This window comes from Myotis nattereri (genome assembly GCF_964212035.1).
Source record: "Myotis nattereri genome assembly, chromosome: 16".
NCBI lineage: Eukaryota > Metazoa > Chordata > Mammalia > Chiroptera > Vespertilionidae > Myotis > Myotis nattereri.
Genome location: NC_138091.1, coordinates 8,052,343 through 8,074,373, shown reverse-complemented (window position 1 = coordinate 8,074,373; position 22,031 = coordinate 8,052,343). Strand labels below are relative to the sequence as shown.

Genomic DNA, 22,031 nt, shown 5'->3' with positions numbered 1-22,031 from the left:
GTTACTGAACAGAGCATTGAGGAGCTGCCAGGGAGGGGCAACCCCCTTAGGTTCCAGGCTGTGAGCACATTCTCTTTGCGTTCCCAGGGTCTGTGTCTGTAGGAAACTGTACTCTTCACAGAAAAGCAGCTGGGTCCTTCTGGTCTTGGCCAAGGCAGAGTGAAGGGCAGGGGAAGGGGCAGGGCTAGAAGGTGGGATTGTTGTGTCCGAAGATGCAGATGGGGACATGCTTGACGTGGGAGGACCACTGGGCTGACAACTGGAAAAACGCCACGTCATTCCACTCGACGCCATCGATGACGACCGGCAGCATGCTCTGCTGGTGCTTGGCCCTGCAAACCAGGCGACCAATGCCCTGGATGCACTGGCTTTGGGACTCCACATTCTCGTCCGTGGTTTTCTTGGGCGCCTTCTTTTTTCTCTCCTTGGTGACCACAGCCATGGACAAGGCAGGTGTTGCTGTGCCCTCACCACTGCGGGGCAGCCTGCTGACCTGGACAGACTGGAAGAAGCACTTGAGTGTGTTTTTGGTGGTAGGCAGCTGTTTCTTCTCTGTGACTCTCTTCGTATCTATTGGCTGGGCTGCTGTCCAGTAATCCACCTGCAGCTCCATCATGTGTGCATGGACACTCTGACTGGTGGAGGACAGGCTCCCACTCATTGATGCGGGGGAGAGTGTGTTGGGTGAGGCCTTCCCGGTAGGGGACAGAAGCTCACCGGAGCATGAGGTGACTACATCATCTGAGCCTCCTGACATGGCTGCAGATGGTTCCACTCTTCCAACCTTCACTGCCCCCACAAAGGGGATGAGCTGTGTGGACTTTTCATTGGGGCGCTGCTGCTTAGACATGAGAATGGCCTCAGCAATGGGCAGCAGGTAGACACAGTTGGCCCCTGCAACGTACTCAGAGATTCTCGACACAACGTCCTGTGTGTCCTGCAAGGTGTTCTCAGACTCCAGGTTGTTGAACATGTCCCGCCAGTACAGGTCCTGGAAGAAGTTGTTGTAGCGGCAGTCCATGGAGCCCAGGTAGCTGGCCAAGGGGTGGGGACCCAGCGGGATGACCAGGAAGCGCATGTAGTCTAGCCATTGGGGTGGCTGCTGGGACAGCTGCCTCACGAAGACCCGCAGCACAGCGTTGAAGTAGGGCTGTGCCCCTGCCACCGCCATCTTCACAGGCGTCAGGGCCTGGGAATCGCAGTTGCAGTATCTCTGCATGTGTGAGACGATGATGCTGAAGGCCTCCTGGACGTCATCTGTGGAGCAAGTGCACACCACGGGCAGCGAGTGCCCCTGCAGGATGTCCGAAAGTAACTGGCCCTGCCAGGCGCAGGTGTTGACCAGGATGATGTTCTCGGGCATCTTGTCCTGGCAAATGAGGATGTTGTGGAGCTGGTCACGGATGGGCTTCCTGGGGATCTGCCACTGGCTCTGTGGGTATGGGCTCTCGTTGCCCATTCTGTGGACCCACTCATTCAGGGCTGTGCCGCAGCCCCGGTGGCCAGCCTGCTTCCTCTTGGACCTGCTGGAGGGCAGGACCAGAGACTTGGTGAAGCGCACTATGGATGGCAGCTTCTTGGTGAACCAATGCTGGGTGGAGGACCCTGCCTCCCGGTTGTCCTCCAGCTGTGCCAGCTGCTTCCCAGGGGAGCGAATTGTGTGGGCCACTGAGTCAGAGCTACTATCGCTTGACATGCTGTCAAAGTATCGCCTGAGTTTGGGCTTTGGGGTGCTGGGGACACTGATATCATCCTCCGTGTCTAGGCTACTGTCACTAGAGCTCAGCACAATATCATACCGACGGTGCAGAGCCTTCTCCACTTTGGGGACATGCCTCACAAGGGCCTGTTCTGAGGATATGACCTTCTCCGACACTTGGGCCCTGAGCATAGATGCCATGGCTTCCTGGTGGTAATTGTGTTGCCTGTTCATGCACCTCCTTCTTACTATGAGATTCCCTTGGTCCAAGTTATTCTCCTGGGACTGCCTGTGGACCGCATTGTGACTGGCCGGCTGCTCAAAGAAGCAGCTCTCAGATGTGCTGGCGAGGTGGTTATGCGAGGTTTGGGCCTTAGTGCTGGCCGGCATGGCAGTGGCCTCCTGATCGCTAGGCTGGCGGGACAGGGAGGCCATTCGAATCTTAGTGGTGGGTGTGCTGTAGGCCACAAGTTGGGAGTCACTGTGGCTTGTCTGCTTGCCTCCCGGGGCCCTCGCGTTCTCAGGCGGGTGGGCCAGACTCAGAGGCTCCTTTTGGATCCTGGTGCTGTGGAGGCCCCGCATCTCCATCGGCAAGCTGGAGTCTGACAGGCCTTCCATGTATGGCCTGAGCTCGGGACTGGGGCTGCTGAGGACACTGTGATTGTCCTTCATGCCTGGGCCGTTAGACAGCCCTTCAAAGTATGGCCGAAGCTTAGGTATGGTGGTGCTGAGGACGCTGCCATCGTCCTCAGTGTCTGTGCCACTGTCACTGGGGTTCGGCAGCATGTCATACAGGAGGTCCAGGTCCTCCTCCACCTCCGGGACCTGCTCCCCATGGTCCTGCTCAGGGTCCAGGACCTCCTCCGAACCTTGGACTGTGCGCAGCCATAACAGGACTTTCTGCTGGTAGTTCTGTTGCGTGGTCAGGGTGCTCCTTGTGAATATGAGAGGCCCCTCATCACAGTCACCCTCCTCCTGGTCAGCGGTGTGGTAGCTGGCCTCCCGCTGCGAGAAGAAGCTCTCACACATGCACTCAGAGTAGTTGTCCGAGGACTCAGCCTCGGGACTGGCTTGCCTGGCGCTGTCCTCCTGGTCGATGGGCGGCATGGACAGAGAGATCTGGATGTTGTCCACCTTGCTGGTGGGTGTGCTGTGGGCCACTAATCCATTGTCCATCTCACTTGGCTGCTTGCCTCCCAGGGCCCACGAATTCTCGTGCATGTGGGGCAGACTCAGAGGCTCTGTTTGGGTCCTGTCACTGTGGCTGCCCCACATCTCCGTCTGCAAACTGGAGTCTGACAGGCCATCCCAGTATGGCCTGAGCTTGGGCCTGGGGGTGCTGAGGACGCTCTCATCATCCTCCAGGTATGGGTCACTTTTCCTGCGTTTCCCCATCATGTCAGACCGAAGGAGCCTCTCTGACACTTTGGACCTGTGAAACAGCGCCAGGACTTTCAGCTTCAGGTTTCCTCCTATGGACGGCCGCTGCTTCTTTGGTTCCCCCTTCTCCAAGGCATCCTTGTGCAGGTCCTGTCTGTGCTTTCCCCTGCCGCTGGCCTGCAGCTCATCCTGCCCCTCGTAGTTCCCTGCCGACTTGGCCTTAGGGCTGACCTGCATGGCACTGTCCTCGTGTTCGATGGGCTCACTGCACAGGGAGGAGATCCAGATCTCGGCCACCGCAGTGGAGGATTCCTTGATGCTGCGAAAGAGGCTCACCATCTGGCCACACCTGGGGTTTCGCTGCATGACGTCAGCCATGTGGATGGCGCCAGAGGCCAGTGTCTTGTAGCCCAGGACGTTTCTGTTCTTAGAGCATTTCCTCTGCTCCAGCAGGATCAGGAGCTTGTTACCTTCTCCCTTGAGGAAGTGGTTGTACTGCAGGGAGAAGGTGAGCGCCAGGTTGGTGTGCACTGGTCTACTGCGGGGCAGCACAATCTCTTGGGACCTCAGGATGCCCTTGGAGTCCTGCATCCTCACGGAAATTACCACGGAGTTGAGGTCCTTGGCCAGCTTCTTGAAGATCACTAGCTTCGTTACAGTGAGACTACACCACCTGGGCACGCAGCTGGGGCTGGAGCAGTCCACCTCCCAGGTGGCGAACAGGTTCTGGGGGACCAGTGTTTTGAGCACCGTGGACGTGCTGGCCAGGCCCACAGTTCGTGAGGAAGCTGCAGCTGCTGGCACCCTACCGGACCTTTTCCTACTCAGGGTTGCTGGTTTTTTCTCCTGTGGTGGGACAGAGGAGGGACATGATTGGTGCATGAAGTGGGACATGAGTGATCAAAGGAGAGTGTGGCCACACAAAAAGCAGCCACTCGCTAATCTGTGATTAGGTCAGGGAAGGCCTGGGTGATGGTCTTTTAACCTCAGAGACCTAAAGTTATCACAAAGATGCTTTGAAATTAAAACGTTTTAACTAAAAGCTGTTTACGGTGGGTCGCTGGGTCCTAGGTTGGAATCTTCTGCAAAAAGGTCATTATTTACCTTAACTGAGACTGTCTACTGTCTTTTGGAATCTACAAGAACATAGCTTTGGAACGTCAAAGGAATTTTCCTTTTTTTTGGATACTCTGTGCTCTGTGGAGACCACAAATCCCCTCACTGTTATTGAGTTCATTGTTGGCTGTTCTGTCCTATATCCCCCTATGGGAAAGAAGTATATGTCTGTCATTTCACTTTTCATACAATCTATCACCAATGGATTTCATGCAACTCACATACATCGCCACTTCTGACCGTAATATCTAAAATAAGGTGACAACTGCCATTCTCCAGAGCATTATTTCAATCCATTGAGGTTTTGATTCAAGGCCAATGACCATTTGGCTCAGATAAAATCTCAACAATTGTTCACAGTTTTGAATGCTTTTGACACGGACATTTACTTGGCACAATACAGCATGATCCCAGAAAATCTCACCCAGCACCACCCTGCAGACCTACACCCGGTGCTGGCATCCAGCAAAGGGTCCATTGACGCACCAGTTCCCTGCCTGCCGGTGAACTTGTGACACTTGTCTGTTGGATTCAGGACCTTCCCTTGCTTGTGTTGCTGACTTTATTGGAGCCATATTTTGTAATACTTTCTGGGCAAACACCTTAGCTGTTTAAGTGAGAGCTGATCTTGTTCAGCTCAGAAGATAAAGGGGCACATCCTCCTTCCTGCATGAATCTCAGATGTTCTTAGACAACTGAGGATCTTTGCGGATTTGTCTGAGGTCATTCCTCATGACATGCAGGAGCCCCATAAGGAAATTCGCACACAACTGCAATTAAACTAACTGGCTCTTCAGGGGGAGCACTAATGAGGTTTAGTCCACCTCTGCTGGTAGCCCTTCTGGTGGTTGTAGTCAGCAAGGAGAGAAACTGAGGCACAAAGAAGGTTGAATGAGACTCTAGGGGAGTGAGCAACTTGCAGCTCAACCCATAAAGCAACAAACTTTAACCCACTACATAATACTCCTAGAAACTGTGCTGAGACTCTGCAGATACCAAACAATAAAAACAACAGCAACAAGCATACCTATAAGTAACATGGGAAGTTGTGCCTCCATGACTGGGAACTCCCAGGCCCCAGCCCTCATTAATATTCCTGATAGGAAGCCTTGACTTGCAAGTGCTTTACAGAAGGGTAAATGTAGGAAGATTTAACTACAAAATATCAACTGAGAAATGGCCAATATACAGTTTTCTTTGGGTGCCTAAATTAATTTTTCACAGGCAAAATAAAACAAAAGAAACAAATAACTATAACAATGGTGGCCTGAAAATTGAACTGATTGAGTGCATAGGATGCACATCTTTATTTGGAAATTAGAAACTTCTAAGGAGAAGCAGAGACAAATTCTCTTTAAAAAATAAATGAACAAGAAATTTCAGAGATTATCTTCCAACTCTCCTGAAGCTAATACATGCTAACACCCCATCCTCCCCCTTCTATAGCACGTCCCCTACATATTTTGCTCTCTGAGCTTCCTTGTCCAGATGTCTTCCTTCCCTTCCCTTCTTTCTTCCCCTTCTGTCCCCTCCACTGCCCCTCCCTACTGACTTAAGGGAAAATGAGATTAGGAATTCTGCCAACTCCCTTTGGAGAAAAGCTGCTCTCAGCCAGAGAGGAATCAGCAATCATCCTCCATTTTCTCTATGGCCCTGATTGGTTCACAGAGAAATTTAAATGATGGAACATACAATCCTGGATATTTTAACCTATTGCAATTAATATACTCCTGGTTTCTGGGAGCAAAAGCAAGAGAAGTACTAAATAAGGTTTATAGAAAACTCCTATAGAGAAGCCTCCACACTTTAGGGATATAGGAAATTGAAACAGGATTTAGAAAAAGGATACAAACAGAAACATGCCTAGGGCTGCTCCAAGCTTGTTTTTCCTTCCCACTGATACTTTGGGAGAATTTTAAATGATCATTAAAAGGGAAGCCATTGCCCTAGCCAGTTTGGCTAAGGAGATAGAGTGTCACCTGCAGACTGAAGGGTCCCAGGTTTGATTCTGGTCAAGAGCACATGCCCAGGTTGCAGGCTTGATCCCCATTAGGGGGCGTGCAGAAGGCAGCCAATTGGAGATTCTCTCTCATCATTGATGTTTCTATCTCTCTCTCCCTTTCCCTTCCTCTCTGAAATCAGTAAAAAATCTATTTTTAAAAAGGGGGAGGGGGAGAAGCCACTAAGTACCCTGTATATATTGAGGCTATTTTATTTGTTTTTAACCACAACCAATTAATTGCTTTCACCATCGGAATAAAGCTTTCCTACAAATGTCTGTTTTTTAATCAAAACCTGTTTCCTTCCAACTAGGGAATGTTATGAGAATATATATGGTTTGCTTATCAAATCTCCCCCAATTCCCCTGTTTAGTGAGTGGGGTTTTTTTACTCTTTAATGAAATCAGTGATGCTGACAGATGCTTTCTCCAGAATAGTAACATATATACTTAGAATAAATGAACCCGATACTGAACCAAAAGGGAAAGTAATGATTTTAAAGGAACCTTCCAGGAGGAAACTAAGCTTGAGACTGACCGAATGTTTGCTAATCATCTCTTCTTCAGTATTATCTTCCACAAGACCCTGAGAGATGGCTGAACAGGGTACCCACCCTACTCAGAATGGCCCCAAACAGCCCAGAGACATGCAGACATGGCTCTAACACTAGGCTTTCTCATATGTCTGCCTAAAGATGGGGGGCCAGCCCACAGTGAAGTGAGAATTCTCTTTTGGGGTACATATTCACCAAATGGGAGTAACTTGACCCTGAGTGCCTCAAACAAGAAGCCAATCTGCTTTTGTTACACCAATTACCTGGTTGCAATATAAAGTGGGTAATAAAGAGGCTTTGGCACCATTAACTTTAAGACTATCTCGTACCTGGGCCCTGTGTTGCCATTTCCAGGGGAGACAAACGGAGGTTTCATATACCTGAAAGTCTTTATACCTCTCAGAGTTGTGAGCTTTCTGGAAACTAGAAAAATATTCCCAAATAGAAAGAAACCATCCAAAAATGGGTGAATGAATTTGTCAATCCCTTGCTAACATTTGTGGGGGCGGGCAACATTGGTCCTGAGGTATTGAAAATGACTATCCTTGTTTTACAAGTGAAGTTTTCAAGGTGCCATAGGTTTTGCTCCAGAAACAATTCAAAGCCCACAAAGTCCTTCTACCTTCTCCAAACCTCCCCTATTCATTTTGGAGTCTTACAGGTAATTGGCTTCATGCAACCAAAGTCCCAGAACCTTTGAAGTGAAAATACCTGAGTTCACCAAGACGTCTTGTCTAGGCCATTCTTAAAAATACAGATCTCTGGAAGATATGACTTATCCCAATAGAAAAAACAATACCTTACCCACCTACACAAATCTCTTTAGCTTTTTCAACTATATCTTTCTAACTTAGTCAGTTTTAATGAAAGTTATTAAATATCTACACATTTTGAAATAACATGAATACTGACATATTGATTGCTAGACAAGTCTGAAGTTCACTGCTTTTGGGGGTTTTTTAATTGCAGAAGGTCTGTAAAATGGATTTGGAGCTGTTGATGTAATGTTTTTTGCTTTGCTGAAGGTGTGTTTTTTCAAAGTAAGAGTTTGATTAAAATATGTTCATCAACGTCAATCTAAGGAATGCTGTTTGTTCACTTGTGTGCTTACGATTGGAAATTAATGCTCCTAACAGTTAAAAGTTCCGGTTAAGTTGGAAGAAATTATACAGTTATGACAATAGAAGGCTTGAGGTATGGAGAGTCATATTTGAGGGAAAAGGTCACATGTAAGTTTCTCTAAGGATAGTTATTTCTGAATGGGTAAGAAGGATTGTAAAAGGTGAGGAAAGGTTTGTAAAAGGGGGTATAGGCTATACAATTTTGTGAAAGTTTTATATAAAAATATTCTTTTATTTCTCTACCAAAAATATAATTCAAATTGTGTGTATAGTCTTTGTGAGATATGTGTTCATCTATGTGTTATGTGTGGTGAATTGTCAGCCTCCATATGACATTACTAAGATATAATCTTTTATTGGCCTACAAAGATTAAATGCTTCTGTAAATTAAGGAGAATTCTGTAGTCTGGACAAAATACTTAATATTACAACTGCTTGCAAGTATGATTAATATCTTTTAGAGTTAGTTGCCCTAAGTCTGGGTTTGCTTTACGTAGATTTACAAAAAGTCCATGGTATAATGTTTTGCACAAGTATATTTGCAACCTTCCCAAAGTTTCTATTGTAAGAGACTTTTAAAACAGGAGATGACTTTGAGTCAATTCCAATGGGCTCTAGAGTACCTCAAGGATTTATTCTCTCTCCTTATTAGAGAAACGTTTTTGACTAATTTAGGACTACTTAATATGCTTGAAATTACCTGAGAAGCTTTAAAAAATTAAAAAAATATAAATAACTGTGCTATTTGTGTACCTATATTTTTATTAAAATGGATGTTCTAAAGATTTCAACCTGCCCTAGGAAGAAATGTACAAAGATTCAAGAAAATTTCAAATAGGAAACACTCTGTTGTAACAGTGGTCTTGGTGTCAGCGACACCAGGCCAGCCAAGAGGATGGTTCCCTGTGAGGGTGTCTGGCAGTTCGACTCCGGGTATTTGTGGCACAAACATTGGAAGTTGATGAATTATATCCAATTCTCAATACAAGAAGCCATTGACAATGTTTTAAAATCTTACATGCTATCTGTTCCTTTTATATTCAAATTATGTATTGAATCCAAATATATATATATATACTTATATATTTTCATATCATTCTCTCTAATTTTACAGTAATTGTTGTTATCCAAAAATTATTGCCTTGAAATGTTATATTTTACCAAAAAGGCAGTTTTTCCTCAATTGCATTGCAATCAAAACTATAACCATACCATTTTGTTTGTTTATTTTTTTTAATATATTTTATTGATTTTTTACAGAGAGGAAGGGAGAGAGATAGAGAGTTAGAAACATCGATGAGAGAGAAACATCGATCAGCTGCCTCCTGCACATCTCCTACTGGGGATATGCCCGCAACCCAGGTACATGCCCTTGACCGGAATCGAACCTGGGACCTTTCAGTCCGCAGGCCGACGCTCTATCCACTGAGCCAAACCGGTTTCGGCCATACCACTTTGTTTTGTCGTTCATAGATATTGTTTTACTTTACTGCATTTTCAAATATGTTACATCTTTAGAAAAATTCATGAAAAGGACTCTTGACTTACTCTATTTTTTTATTCTTTTCATATATTTTATTGATTTTTTACAGAGAAAGAAAGGTCTAGAGAGTTGGAAACATTGATGAGAGAGAAATATCGATCAGCTGCCTCTGGCACAATCCCTACTGGAAATGTGCCTGCAACCAAGGTACATGCTCTTGACCTGAATTGAACCTCTGACCCCTGAGTCCTCAGGTCTAAGCTCCACCCACTGAGCCAAACCAGTCAGGGCTTGATTTACTCTAAGTAACAGGTTTCTACGCAGGTCACATCTTTGAACTGAATGAAGAAATATAGAACTCTAAGGAATGACTGAATTCACGAAAATACTAGCAAATAACCAGGATAAACAACAAAACGGTAGGGAACGAAATGAAGGGAAGATGGTTATTATTGTTATGACTCTGTTTAAAATACTGCTGATTTTTAGTCTTTTTGTTTTCCAAATATAAGGAAAACTAAAAGTAGAAATTCTACATTACTATCCATGTCTCACTAGGAAGGTTAGAGGCAATGATACATTAGTGACATTCATTTCACAGTAATCCCAAGAGACAAAGACTTCAAGGACCAAAACTTACAACCAGGAGATTTTGTTTATTGAAACACATTAATTAAAGACTCTCTCCAATGTGTTAAAAAGGATGTTACCTTATTAAAGGCCTAACCATAAATGGATCTCTGTCACTGACACTGCCCTCCATCCACCAAGGAGACTGAAGACTTGTCAAGGATGAGAAACCACTGGCCGTGGGGGCTGACAGCTTTCCCAAGAAGTCAACAAGGCCTGGATGCTGACAGATTACTGCTGCTCAAACCTTCTTCTTCTATCTCCTAACTGTTATTGATTATATGTACACCAACTGATTTTTATATTTTTATTACATACCTTATTACATATGAATTGTTGAATTTCGATATCTGCTAAGTTTTCCCACCTACTAGACAAGTACATTCTAATGATCAGTACGGTAAGGAAACAGTAGAGAGTCTTAATTCTTCAGGTCAAACATAGCATAAGTACAAGGAACAGTGGATGAAGAAGGAAACATATAATTAGCTTAATAAGCAATTATGAAAATATATGCAAAGGGTTTTTGGTTGGCTGGGATGCTTATTTTCCTTAGTCACTTTCTTGTCTAGTAGTCGACATTTTCTATTCCTAAGCAGTGTTCCTGCTTTAATGTTTTTGCTTTTGTTCCTGGTATGTAAATGTTATACTAGATGCAAAATACCAAAACTTAAGACAAGCAGCAAACGGACTCTGCTCATGTTAGCTCAAAATATAAAATTGATACAGAATATTTTTTAACAAAAACATATAGGATCTCATGGCCTCCCATGCACCTGCCTTTTTATTTTGATTTATAATAAAAATTCCACTTTGAATGTCATTCAAGGTTAGAGTCTTACCTTATCCGGAATGGTCCATTGTTCAGCAAGACATAACACTAACACTCATCATCAATGCATAATTTGTATTGATTTCTGAATAAAAGGAGGATGTGTGAATGAAAAAGGAGCCCCATGCTAACCTGACTAGCTCAGGGAAGTCCTGCAAGGCAGCCTTGCAAACTCAGAGACCTTAAGTAACTACAAAGGATGGTCTGAAATTAAAACACTAACAGGAGCTCATGATGGGTCATCAGATCCTTGTCTGGCATCTTCCCTGACAAAGGTCAATCTTTACCTTAACTAAGTGTGTGTACTGCCTTTTTGCCTCTATGATAACATATCATAGGATTTTCCTTATTTTGGACACCTCATGCTCAGGCACTGTTCTGTGCTCTGCGGAGATCAGAGATCCCTTCGTTGCTATTGAGTTCATTGTTGACTTGAAACTATCCTATGTCCACCATTGTAAAAGAAATATGTGCCTATCATTTTACCCTTTTTCCAATCACAGAAGTGTCTCCAATTTGCTTTCTCCTGTCTCCCTAATCTATCACCCATGGATTTCATGCAACCCACATAAGTCTGCACTTTTGCTTGTATTGTATAAAATAAGGTGCAAAATTGTCATTCTCAGGAGCATTCTCTCATCCCATTGAGATTTTTCTCGCTCACAATTGTTGACATTTTGGATCAAATAAACACACACACACATTTTTCAGAGGTCTGAAAGTTTTTCACATTAATAAGAGAAAAGGTTCTTGGCAGGAAAAGTAGAATTGCAGGTGAGGAATATGAAGCACATTAGTATCTTAGGTCATTCTCTTCGCAGAGGACAAACAGCACATGCTGGTATTAACAGTGTCACCCGTGCGATTTCTGACAGAACATCCCAATGTATGATGAGCACACAGAGGCTTTTCCTGGGGTGGAGGATTTTGATGTCAGGACATGTGGTATGTTTAGTGTGGCACTGTCGCCATGGCAATGGAAGGTTTTAAGTCCAGGTCCCACAGAAAAAAGACATGGATCCCTGTGATAAGCAGTCCCGGTCCCCATACAATGTGCAGCCCTGGGAGGCCCCAGCTCCTGACATGGAGGAGACGAGGACCCAGATTCCTTTGGAAACTGGACACTAGGAGGGATCTCAGGGGAGCAGCAGGGTGCCTTCTGGAACCTGAGTCCTGTTGACTCCCTGGGTTCCTGGAGTTTGGGTCAATTGGGCACCTACACTCACCCTGCGGCGGTGCTTCAGGCTTGAGGATATCTCAGGTGTCTGTGCCGCCTGCAAGGGCGTGGAATTGAAGACCCCATCTGTCGGCTCCGGTCCGCTCTCCTGTGCAGAGCTCTATACAGCCAGTTTCCAGTCACCAGGGGAAAACCTCAGAGCCCTGTTTTGCTGGTTCTCTAAAACTTGTGACTCTCCACTCCAGACACACAGAATGTGATCTGCTGAGACCTCTACTGGCAAGGAAAAGGCATGACAGCCTGAGGGCCTAGGACTCCCATTGGCATAGATAAGGGACCCCTCTAGAGCCCCATCTCCACCTGCCTGCCCTACCCTGGGGTGTGATCACAGCAGGACCTCGAGGTTATCCACTGCTCCAAACACTCCCGCGGTTCTCCCTGCAGGACCCCCTATCCACCACATGAAGAGGGGGAATGTGGGCTGCACAGGGATGGCCCACAGAGGAGGCTGGCCTGGCGTGAATGGGTCTGACCCAGGCCACCTTCACTTACCTGAGGGGATCTTCTTGAAAACGGCCAGAGATGTCGGGCACGAGTGGTGAACCGTCTACAGAGTCTGGAACAACGCTCCCTGCAGGGTCTCCGGGAACCAGAGCCCCCACAACTGGGAACACAACAGGAGAACATGTTGAACTGTCAACTGTCTCTTGCCAAGTGAGTGGCAGTTGGGCAGTTGCTAGAGAGTGGGTGCCTGGTTACCGGGGTTCCAAGTTCTATTAGGAAGTGACCTCACTTCCTGGAATTGCCTCCCTGATGACTCCCCTCACCTAATAACAGCTATAGATAGTCCTGTGGGCTGCTGACTGCTCACCTACCTTCTCCATGGAATACCAACATTGTACACAGTGACACGAACACACCCTCTCCACAAGGTTTAGCTGCAGCCAGGGTACTAGGTTTGAGGAGACAGACCAGGGCTCAGACTCAACCCCTCATTCTTACCTCTTCTTGATCCTGGATAAGTCATTGTGCCTGTTAGATCCTGTCTCTTCTCTGCCTGCACAATGGATTATTGCAGCATGTGCTTCTTAGCGTTATTTACGCTCATGAAGGAAGTAGCTATAAAGTAGGAGGAGGAATGCCACAAGGCAAAAGTGCCTACAACCTCTTTTTCTTCCTATTGTCACCTCCTCGGTGTCTGATTTTCTTTTAATTCCACAAAGAGTCATTTGATTGTGTGTGTGTGTGTGTGTGTGTGTGTGTGTGAGAGAGAGAGAGAGAGAGAGAGAGAGAGAGAGAGAGAGAGAGAGAGAGATTGTGTGCGCGCACACGCACATATGCTAGTGCTAGGTTGAATTGTGTTAACAAAGCCTGAATACAGTAGTTTGCAGAGGCAATGGTTAATTTCATAGCCATGTGAATTCAATGATCTGGTGGAACTGAAAAGACTTCCTGATTTTTTGGATTATTCATCTTTTTTCTTATTGTAAGGATGAGAGTAAGAACTTACAAGGTCATATGTCAGAGTGGAAACCACAAGTTGACATTTTATTTGACAATGGCTTGTGGGGGACATGACTTCCATTTCCCCCTTTCTAACAGCTGCCAATTCCATATCCAGGTGGTCTGGGGAGTTTGGGTCAAGGCCCCAGAGTGGAGTTATTAGCACAGCTCACTGGCCTGGCCAGAGTGATGACGGTTGTATGTGGACATGTGACTTCAGTGAGTTGAATAAAATTCTTCTTATTAGTCACAAGAAAAAATGTTCCGTTTGCATATGTCTCATGGCCTTGTGAAAACATGGTTTTGGTCAATAATCATGTGAGAGGTGCAAATGAAAACCAAAACGAGGGCCCTGGCCGGTTTAGTCAGTGGAAAGAGTGTTGGCCTGAGGAATGAATAGTCCCGGCTTCGATTCCGGTCAAGGGCACATGCCCAGTTTTGGGCATTGATCCCCGATAGAGGCATGTAGGAGGCAGCTAATCAATGATTCTCTCATCATTGATGTTTTTCTCTCTCTCTCTGAAATCAATAAAAATATATTTTTTCAAAACACAATGGGATACCGTCTCACACTTGTCAGAATGGCTATCATCCACAAATCAAGAAAGGACAAATGCTGATGATTATGTGGAAAAAAAGGAACCCTTGTGCACTGCTGGTGGGAACATAGACTGGAGCAGGCATTGTGGAAAACAGTCTGGAGCTTCTTTGAAAAATTAAAAATGAAACTCCCATTTGACCCAGTAATTCCACTTCTGGAATATATCCCAAGAAAGCAGAAACACCAATCAAAAAGGATATATGCATCCCTGTGTTCATAGCAGCACAATAGCTAAGATTTGGAAACAGCCTAAATTCCCATCAGCGTAAGTGCCCAACAGCAGCTGAGTGGAAAAAACCTGTGGTACATCTACATAATGGAATACTATGCTGCTGTAAAAAAGAAAGAAGTCTTACCAGTCACAACAGCTTGCATGGACATAGAGAGAATTATGCTAAGTGAAATAAGCCAGTCAGAAAAAAATAAATATCACATGGTCTCATTCATTTGTGGAATATAATGAATAACATAAACTGATGAACAAAAATCGATCCAGAGACAGAGAAGCATCAAACAGACCCTCAAACCTCAGCAGGAAGGCAGGGGAGAGTGGGGGAGAGAGTAAGAGACCAAGCAAAGGTCTTGAATGCATGCATATAAGCATAATCAATGCACACAGTCATTAAGGGGGTAGGGGCATGTGCTGCAGGTGGGGGTGGCTGGGGAGGGGTCTAGGGGAAAAATGGAAACATATGTTATACTTTAAACCATAATAAAATAAAATAATACAAATATTTCTCTTAGTAAAAAAAAAAAAAACGAGAGCTAGTGCTCTTTCTGGGTCCCAGAACAAAGCGCCCCCTGAGCCCTAGATACGGAGGAACATGCAGGAGCTTCCCAGTATGTCAGGATTTCTAATGTCCAGACCAACTCTGTTGGAGAGGTTGGAGCCTTGGCCTGGAAAGTCTGAACATTCCTGAACTCTGGGCTCTGAATGTCATGGACATTGGGTGATATCTGCCACTCTATGGACATCAATTTCCCAATTTTCCATTGAGAGTTGGGTTCAGAACTGCATAAGCCTGACCTCACAACAAAGGGGCCCAGCTCCCTCCACCCTGGGTGGGCACTGGACAGAGGTGCATGCCTGTGGTTCCAACTCTGGGCTCCTTTTCAGTCAAATACTGGCCAAAGGCTCATTTACCTGCTGAATGCTCACCATCTCCCCCATGCCTCTCCATGTCTGTGCATGATGTCACCAGCAGATCTTTTTCCAGAGCCTCCGAGGAAACCTGGGTGCAGCTAGAACCCCTACTTTGAGGAGACACCGCTGGGTTCATCTCAGGCTCTGTTGGGCTCAGTATCTTGTTCATTTATTTCTAAATACATATTACCCTTCTGGAAAAAGCATGTGTGGGTATCACTGATTTCATAAAACAAACAAATAAGCAAACTAAACACCTCTCCCTATCAGCTGATTTGGGGCATATTTTATTAGCAAAGAGAGATATTTGCTAATATTGCGATAACATTCCCTAGTTGGAAACAGGTTTTGATTAAAAACAGACATTGGTTAAATATTCCTGCCATTTGCACAGATGCTTTACTCTGAAGGAGAAGATTATTAGTTGGCTGTGGTTAGGAATAAATAGAATAGCCCCAGTGTCTACAGGGGTCTTAGTGGCTTCTCTTTCTATGATAATTTCACCTGCTCCCAAACTATCAGTGAGAAGGGAAACACCCATGGATCAACACTATATATGTGTGTGTGTGTGTTTGTGTGTGTGTGTGTGTGTGTGTGTGTGTGTGTGTGTGTGTGTGTGGTTTGTTTCTAATTGGTTTTCTACATCCCATTTCAGTGAACAGATTTCTCTACAGGAATTTTCTTGAAAGCCTTATTTAGAATTTGTGTTGCATTTGCTGACAAAAACCATTAGCTATATTAATTGGAATCACTTAGAATATCCAGGATTACATATTCTAAGAGTTAAATGCCTTTGTGAACCCATCAGGGTCATTGAGAAAATCAGGAACATTTGCTGGTTCCTCTCTTACTGAGACAAGCTTTTCTCCAAAGGGAGTTGTTAGAATTCCTATTCTCATTTTCTCTTAAGTCAGTAGGAAGTGATAGTGGAGGGGACTGAAGGGAAAGGAAGAAGGATGGAAAAGGGTGCAGAATATAGTGGGGGAACTAGAGAAGGTGGAAGAATGGGGTGTTGGCAATTATTACCTTCAGAAGAGTTCAGAGACAGTCTATACAATTTCTAATTCCTGAATTGTTTTTAAAGGAATTTATATGTGCTTCTGAAAATCTCCTGATTTCCAAATCAAGATATGCTTCCATTCATTCATTCAGTTTAATGTTAGACCTGCCATTATCCTAATTTTTATTGCATGCCAAAAATTAATTTAGGCACACAAATAAAACTGCACTTTGGCCATTTTTAGGAGGATATTTTCTAATTAAATCTTCCCATTTCTGTAAAGCACGTGTAAGTAAAAGCTTCCTATCAGGAATATTAGTGAGGGCTGGGATCAGGCATCTCCTGGACTTGGAGGCACCACTTCCCATGTTAATTTTAGGTGTGTTTTGTTGTTGTTGTTTTGTAGTTGTGTGTATGTGTATGTGGTTTTTCTTTTCTTTCTGATATCTGCAGAATCGGAGCAAATTTTCTAGGATTGTTATATAATGTAGTTGGTCAACCTGTGTTGCTTATCGGTTGAGCTCCATGAGGCTCTCACCCCTCAAATCACATTCAAACCTCTGATGTGCCTCGGTTGATCTCCCTGCTGTCTCAAACAACCACAGGGTCAGGGAACGGTTGACCAAACCTTATGGGTGCTCCCCCACCAGAACCAGTCACTTTAATTGCAATTGTGTTGAAATTTTGCTTTGGGGCTCCTGCACATCATGAGGAATGACATCACACATCCACAGAGATACTTAGTCCCCTAAGAATACCTAATACTCGGACCTGAGGGCGAATATGACACTGTATTTTTGGAGCTGATTTAGTTCAACTCTAATTTAAATGATAATGTTTGGGTTTTTGTTTTGATTTTTTTTGCAATGATTCTCAGAAAGCAATTCTGATTGGAAAGCCACAGTTTAACAACAGCCACCAATTTTTTTTCCTACTGTCTTGTCTTAACCTAAGTTCCATCAACCCTTAATCTTAGTTCTATCTGGAATATTTAAAAATACAGCTGAAATAAATCTCACCCTCTACCACCAGCAAGGGAAAAGTCATGGATTTAAGATACAACTCACCCAGGTTCACCCAATGGGTGGGGAACCAGCAGTTCAATGGGTCCTTTGTTGAATCCTGACACCATGACCACGGGTTGGTCCTGGGTGAGCTCTTTTGGAATCCTGACCCACTACGTCAAAAAATGTCAAAGTATGAAACATTCAAACTTGTCAAGAATTTTGGTCGTTTATTTAAGTCCCACTGTCAATAACTGGCAGGATGAAAATCTCAGCGGATTGAGATATTCTCTCTGGCAGTTTTGCACCTTATTTTATACATTACAATCAGAACAGGAGATGTATGGTGGTAACAGGAAACCCAGTGGTGATGCATTAGGGTTTCAGAGAAATCAAAGCGAGGAATTCTCTGTGACTGGATAAACAGTAAAATGACACAGAGATACTTCTTTTACATGGTGGATATAGGATAGTTACAAGTCAACAATGAACTCAGTAAGAATGAGGGGATTTTTGGTCTCCGCAGAGCATTGCCTATGTGTTGAGGGGCCTGGAACTAGGGAAATTCCTTTGACATTCCAAATTATATGTTATTGTAGATGCCAAAAGGCAATAGACAGGCTCAGTGAAGGTTAAGATTGACCTTTGTCAGGGCAGATGCCAGCCTAGGACATGACTACCCACCATAAACTGCTTTTAGTTTAAAAGTTTTCCTTTCAGAACATTCTTTTTGATAACTTTAGGTCTCTGAGTTTGCAAGAACACCACACAGGGCTTCCCTGAGCTAGTCAGTGAGCATGTGGTTCCTTTTCACACACACAGTTCTTGGATCACTTGTGCCCCACCTCCTTTCAACAGTCACTGAGTGCTTAGGGCAGTGGTCGACAAACTCATTAGTCAACAGAGCCAAATATAACAGCACAACGATTGAAATTTGTTTTGAGAGCCAAATTTTTTAAACTTAAATTATATAGGTAACTACATTGTTATTAACTTTATTAGGGTACTCCTAAGGCTTAGGAAGAGCCACAGTCAAGGGGCCAAAGAGCCGCATGTGGCTCGCGAGCCACAGTTTGCCAATCATGGACTTAGGGGATTGGTCCGAACTAAAGCCCCAACCCACCTGGCAGTTCATAAACTGCCCCTGAGTGAATGTCCCTCCTCTGTCCCAACAAAGGAAGAGAAACCATAATGCCAGAATGCAGCAGGACCTGTATGTTGTAAGCAGATGCAGCTACCTTGCTGCCCACAGTCCTGGTCTCTACACCTCCCGCTCCCCCATCCCTGTGCCCAGGTTCAACACCAATGCCCAAGAACCTGTTTGCTACCCAGGAGTTGGACAACCCCAGCCCCAGATTCGTGCCCAGGTTGTGCAACCTGACCTTAATGAAGATGGTGGTGTTCAAAGAGTTGGAGAAGGACCTCATCTCCATGGTGATCGCCATGAAGATGCAGTACTCCAACCTCATATCGATGGTGATCACTGTGAAGATGCAGGGCTCCAAGTACAACCTACGGGAGTATGCTGTTCCCCAGTGAACAACTGGAGACAGTCCTGGGGTTGACCTCACTGCAGGACCCCCACTTCCTCTGTGAGAAGGCAACAAGCTACAGGCCCTGTTGCACTGGAGGAAGTGCTTTAAGAACCAGACCATCTGGAGCTAGAAGACACTCCCTGAGGGCGCCATCCGCATGGCCAAGGTCAGGCAGCGAACCCTGAAGGGTGGACAAAGTGGCCGAGGAGGCTTCTGCTAAAGTGGCCGAGATCTGCATTGCTCCCTGTCCAACCAGCCCATCCACTGGGAGGACAGTGCCATACAGGACAGATGCAAGGCTAAGTCAAGGGTTAATTACTCCGAGGGGATACATCAGAGCTTCTCCTCTGAGCAATAGGCCAGCAACTATGCCGCCTATGGACCGAACCTGGCTGAGAAGGGCATTGACATGGGGATGCTCAAGAAGTAGAGGCCATGGATATTAAGAAAGATGTGCATTACCAGGCCACAAAATATCAAGGAAAAAGTGGTGGTGTGGCTGGGAAATTTCAAAGTGTTGGAGGAGGCTGTGGACTCGAGCAGGACACAGCAAAGCATGTCCCAGAGTTGGAGTGGGACATGGACCTTTTATTTAACACACTGCGAAACCCCAGGCACAGTGGCCCAGACATGGAGGATGAGAACAGCACCCTCAGCACCCACAAGCCCAAGTTCAGACTCTTCTTTGAAGGGTTGGCACACTCCAGCTCACAGACACAGACGGAAGCATCCACAGGGCCTGGAGCCAAGAGGAGCCTGCAATTATGGCCAAAGTGCAAGAAAACACGTGAGCCCTCAGGCATCAAACAGCCCAGAGACAGTATTTCAGACTCGGCGGCCCACAGCACCCCCTCCCCCAAAGTCGCCTGAATCTGGGCCTCCTCCATGTCTAGCCAGTCCACTCACCGTGTGGACAGCGCCATGTAGGCCGGCCCAAGACCAAGTCTACAAATCACTACTCTAAAAAGGAGTATGAGAGCTTCACTGAGCAGGTGGCCGGTGAAGATGCCGCCCATGGATAGGAACTGGATCAGAAAGCAGTGACTATTGAAAGTCACAACAAGGTCTATGACAAGCAGAATGTCGTGGCTTGGCTGAGCAGGGCCTAAGTGTCGGAGGAGGCCCTGGACCGTGAGCAGGACCCTGCAGATCATGTCCCCAAGTAGAGGAGGACCCGCACCTTCTGTCTAACATGCTGGAGAACCAGTGACAGTAGCCCCGACAGGGAAGAAGATGACAGCCTTCTCAGCACCACCAAACCCAAGCTCAGGCCATACTGCGAAGGCCTGTCACCTTTCAGTTCAGAAATGGACATGGGGAACATCCATGGTGCCCAGAGCCAGGCGCAGCTTCAGAGTTTTAGCTGGTTCCGCTGAGGGCTAGTGTGTTGGCGCACGGAGTAAACGGTACCGGGTTCAAATCTGGTCACGGGCACAACTGTGTTGATTACAGGCTTGCTCCCCAGCCCTGGCCATGGCACATGCAGGAGGCAAGCAATCCATGTGTCTCTCTCACATCCATGCCTCTCTCCCTGTCTGTCTCTCCCCGTCCCTTCAAGTTTCTCTAAAAATTCAGTGGAAAAATAACCTCTGGTGAGGGTTAACAAAACAAACAAAGCAAAACAAAGGAGCCTCCTAGTCCATTGAAGTGCCCAAAAAGACCAAGCTCAGTCAGCAATAGCCAAGGGACAGTGTCTCCAACTTAGAGCCCCAGAGCATGCCCACCCAGGGGAGCACCCAGCACCGCCCACGGACAGCCCGGAGGCAGAGACCTCAGCCCTGGACATGCTCACCAAGAAGATGCTGCTCACTAGGCGCATCACCAAGACTGAGTCTCTCATGCCCTCCACCAAGGCCAAGGGGAAGCATCCCCGCCACCATGGCTGGGCAGGTTCCTGAAGGGGCGGCAGACGGCACAGCCATAGAACAAGTGAGCCAAGAGCCCAGACAATGAGCATGTCCAGACCCAGGGAGCCAGCTGCAGATCCCCAGGAAGACCACGTACAACCAGCTGAACCGCATACTCATCTCTGATGACCAGCTGCCAGAGAACATCATCCTGGTCAAACCTCTGATTGGCAGGAGCAGTTCCCCTCAGACACCCTGCAGGAGCACATGCTGCCTGTGCTGTGCATCTGCTTCATGGCTGACGTCCTGTGGCCTTCAGCTCCATCATCTGGTGGATACAGAGATACTGTAACGATAATTCCCAGGCCCGTAAGCCGCTGAAGATGCTGATGGAAGGGGCACAGCACTACTTGAGCGCTGTGCTGCGGGTTTTCCTGGAGCTGCTGTCCTACAAGATGCTCGGCTGGCTGGGCGATGTGCACTTCCTGGTCGTCCCGCTGGGTTCCAACGTTGTGGCCAGGTACCTGGGCTCCATGCATTACTGCTACAACAGCTTCTCCCAGGATCTGGCCTGATGGGACCTGTTCCATAATCTGGAGGCCCAGAGCGCCATACAAGACACACTGGACATCATGACGAGAATCACGCAGTACATCACGGGAACAACTGTTCCTCTCAGCTTCCCATCGAGGAAGCCTTGGTCTCCTACAAGCAGAAGACACCCAATGAGGATTGCTTATAGTTCATTCTTTTCAGGGTGGCAGGTGAAAGTTGGGACAGTGCAACAGTCCTCAGACACGTCGGGAGACTCAGATGATGGACCCCCTTGGGCTGCAGCGTGCTTTTATCCTTCCCTTTGTCCCTACCTCTGTTCACCAATGATGCCTTGTCATCCCATTCATCTTGTCAGTGAGTGGGGTTTGTCCTCCCCCAGCCAGGGCGATGGCGCCAAGCTGATGGAGCGGCAGGTGGATTACTGGACGGCAGCCCAGCCCACAGACAGGGAGAAAGACTCGAAGAAGAAAGACCTGCCTGCCGCCAACAACACCCTCAAGTGCACCTTCCAGTCGCTCCAGGTCAGCAGGCTGCCCAGCAGTGGCCAGGCCAAAGCAACACCCACCATGTGCATGACAGTATTCACCAAGGAGAAGAAAAAGAAGGTGTTGTTTTCACCCAAGAAAACCAGGACAAGGGCGTGGAGTCCAAAATCCAAAAGCCAGTGCTTGGGGGCATAAGCCACCTGGTTTGCAGGGTGAAGCAGCAGGAGAACATTCTGCGGGTCCTGATCAAAGGTGTGGTGTGGAATGAAGTTCTTCCAGCTGGCAGCCCAGGGTCCTTCCGCATCCAGCACTTCCCCATCTGCATCTCCAGACATTCTGACTCCACCTTCCAGCCCTGCCTGCGAC

At 46.4% G+C, this 22,031-nt stretch overlaps 1 protein-coding gene and 1 pseudogene across 2 annotated transcripts in view; one reads left to right on the top strand and one right to left on the bottom strand.

Moving 5' to 3' along the window:
* The window catches only part of LOC308532622 (phosphofurin acidic cluster sorting protein 2-like), a 305,811-nt pseudogene that overhangs the window by 214,670 nt on the left and 69,110 nt on the right, over positions 1–22,031 (top strand). The window lies entirely within an intron of this gene.
* On the bottom strand, positions 185–12,888 carry LOC308532556 (phosphofurin acidic cluster sorting protein 2-like; the record flags this gene model as incomplete). Its single annotated transcript, XM_081110087.1, has 4 exons — positions 185–1,523; positions 1,638–3,839; positions 12,544–12,655; positions 12,867–12,888. 4 exons carry the CDS (start codon positions 12,886–12,888, stop codon positions 185–187), a joined length of 3,675 nt encoding a protein of 1,224 aa, XP_080966213.1.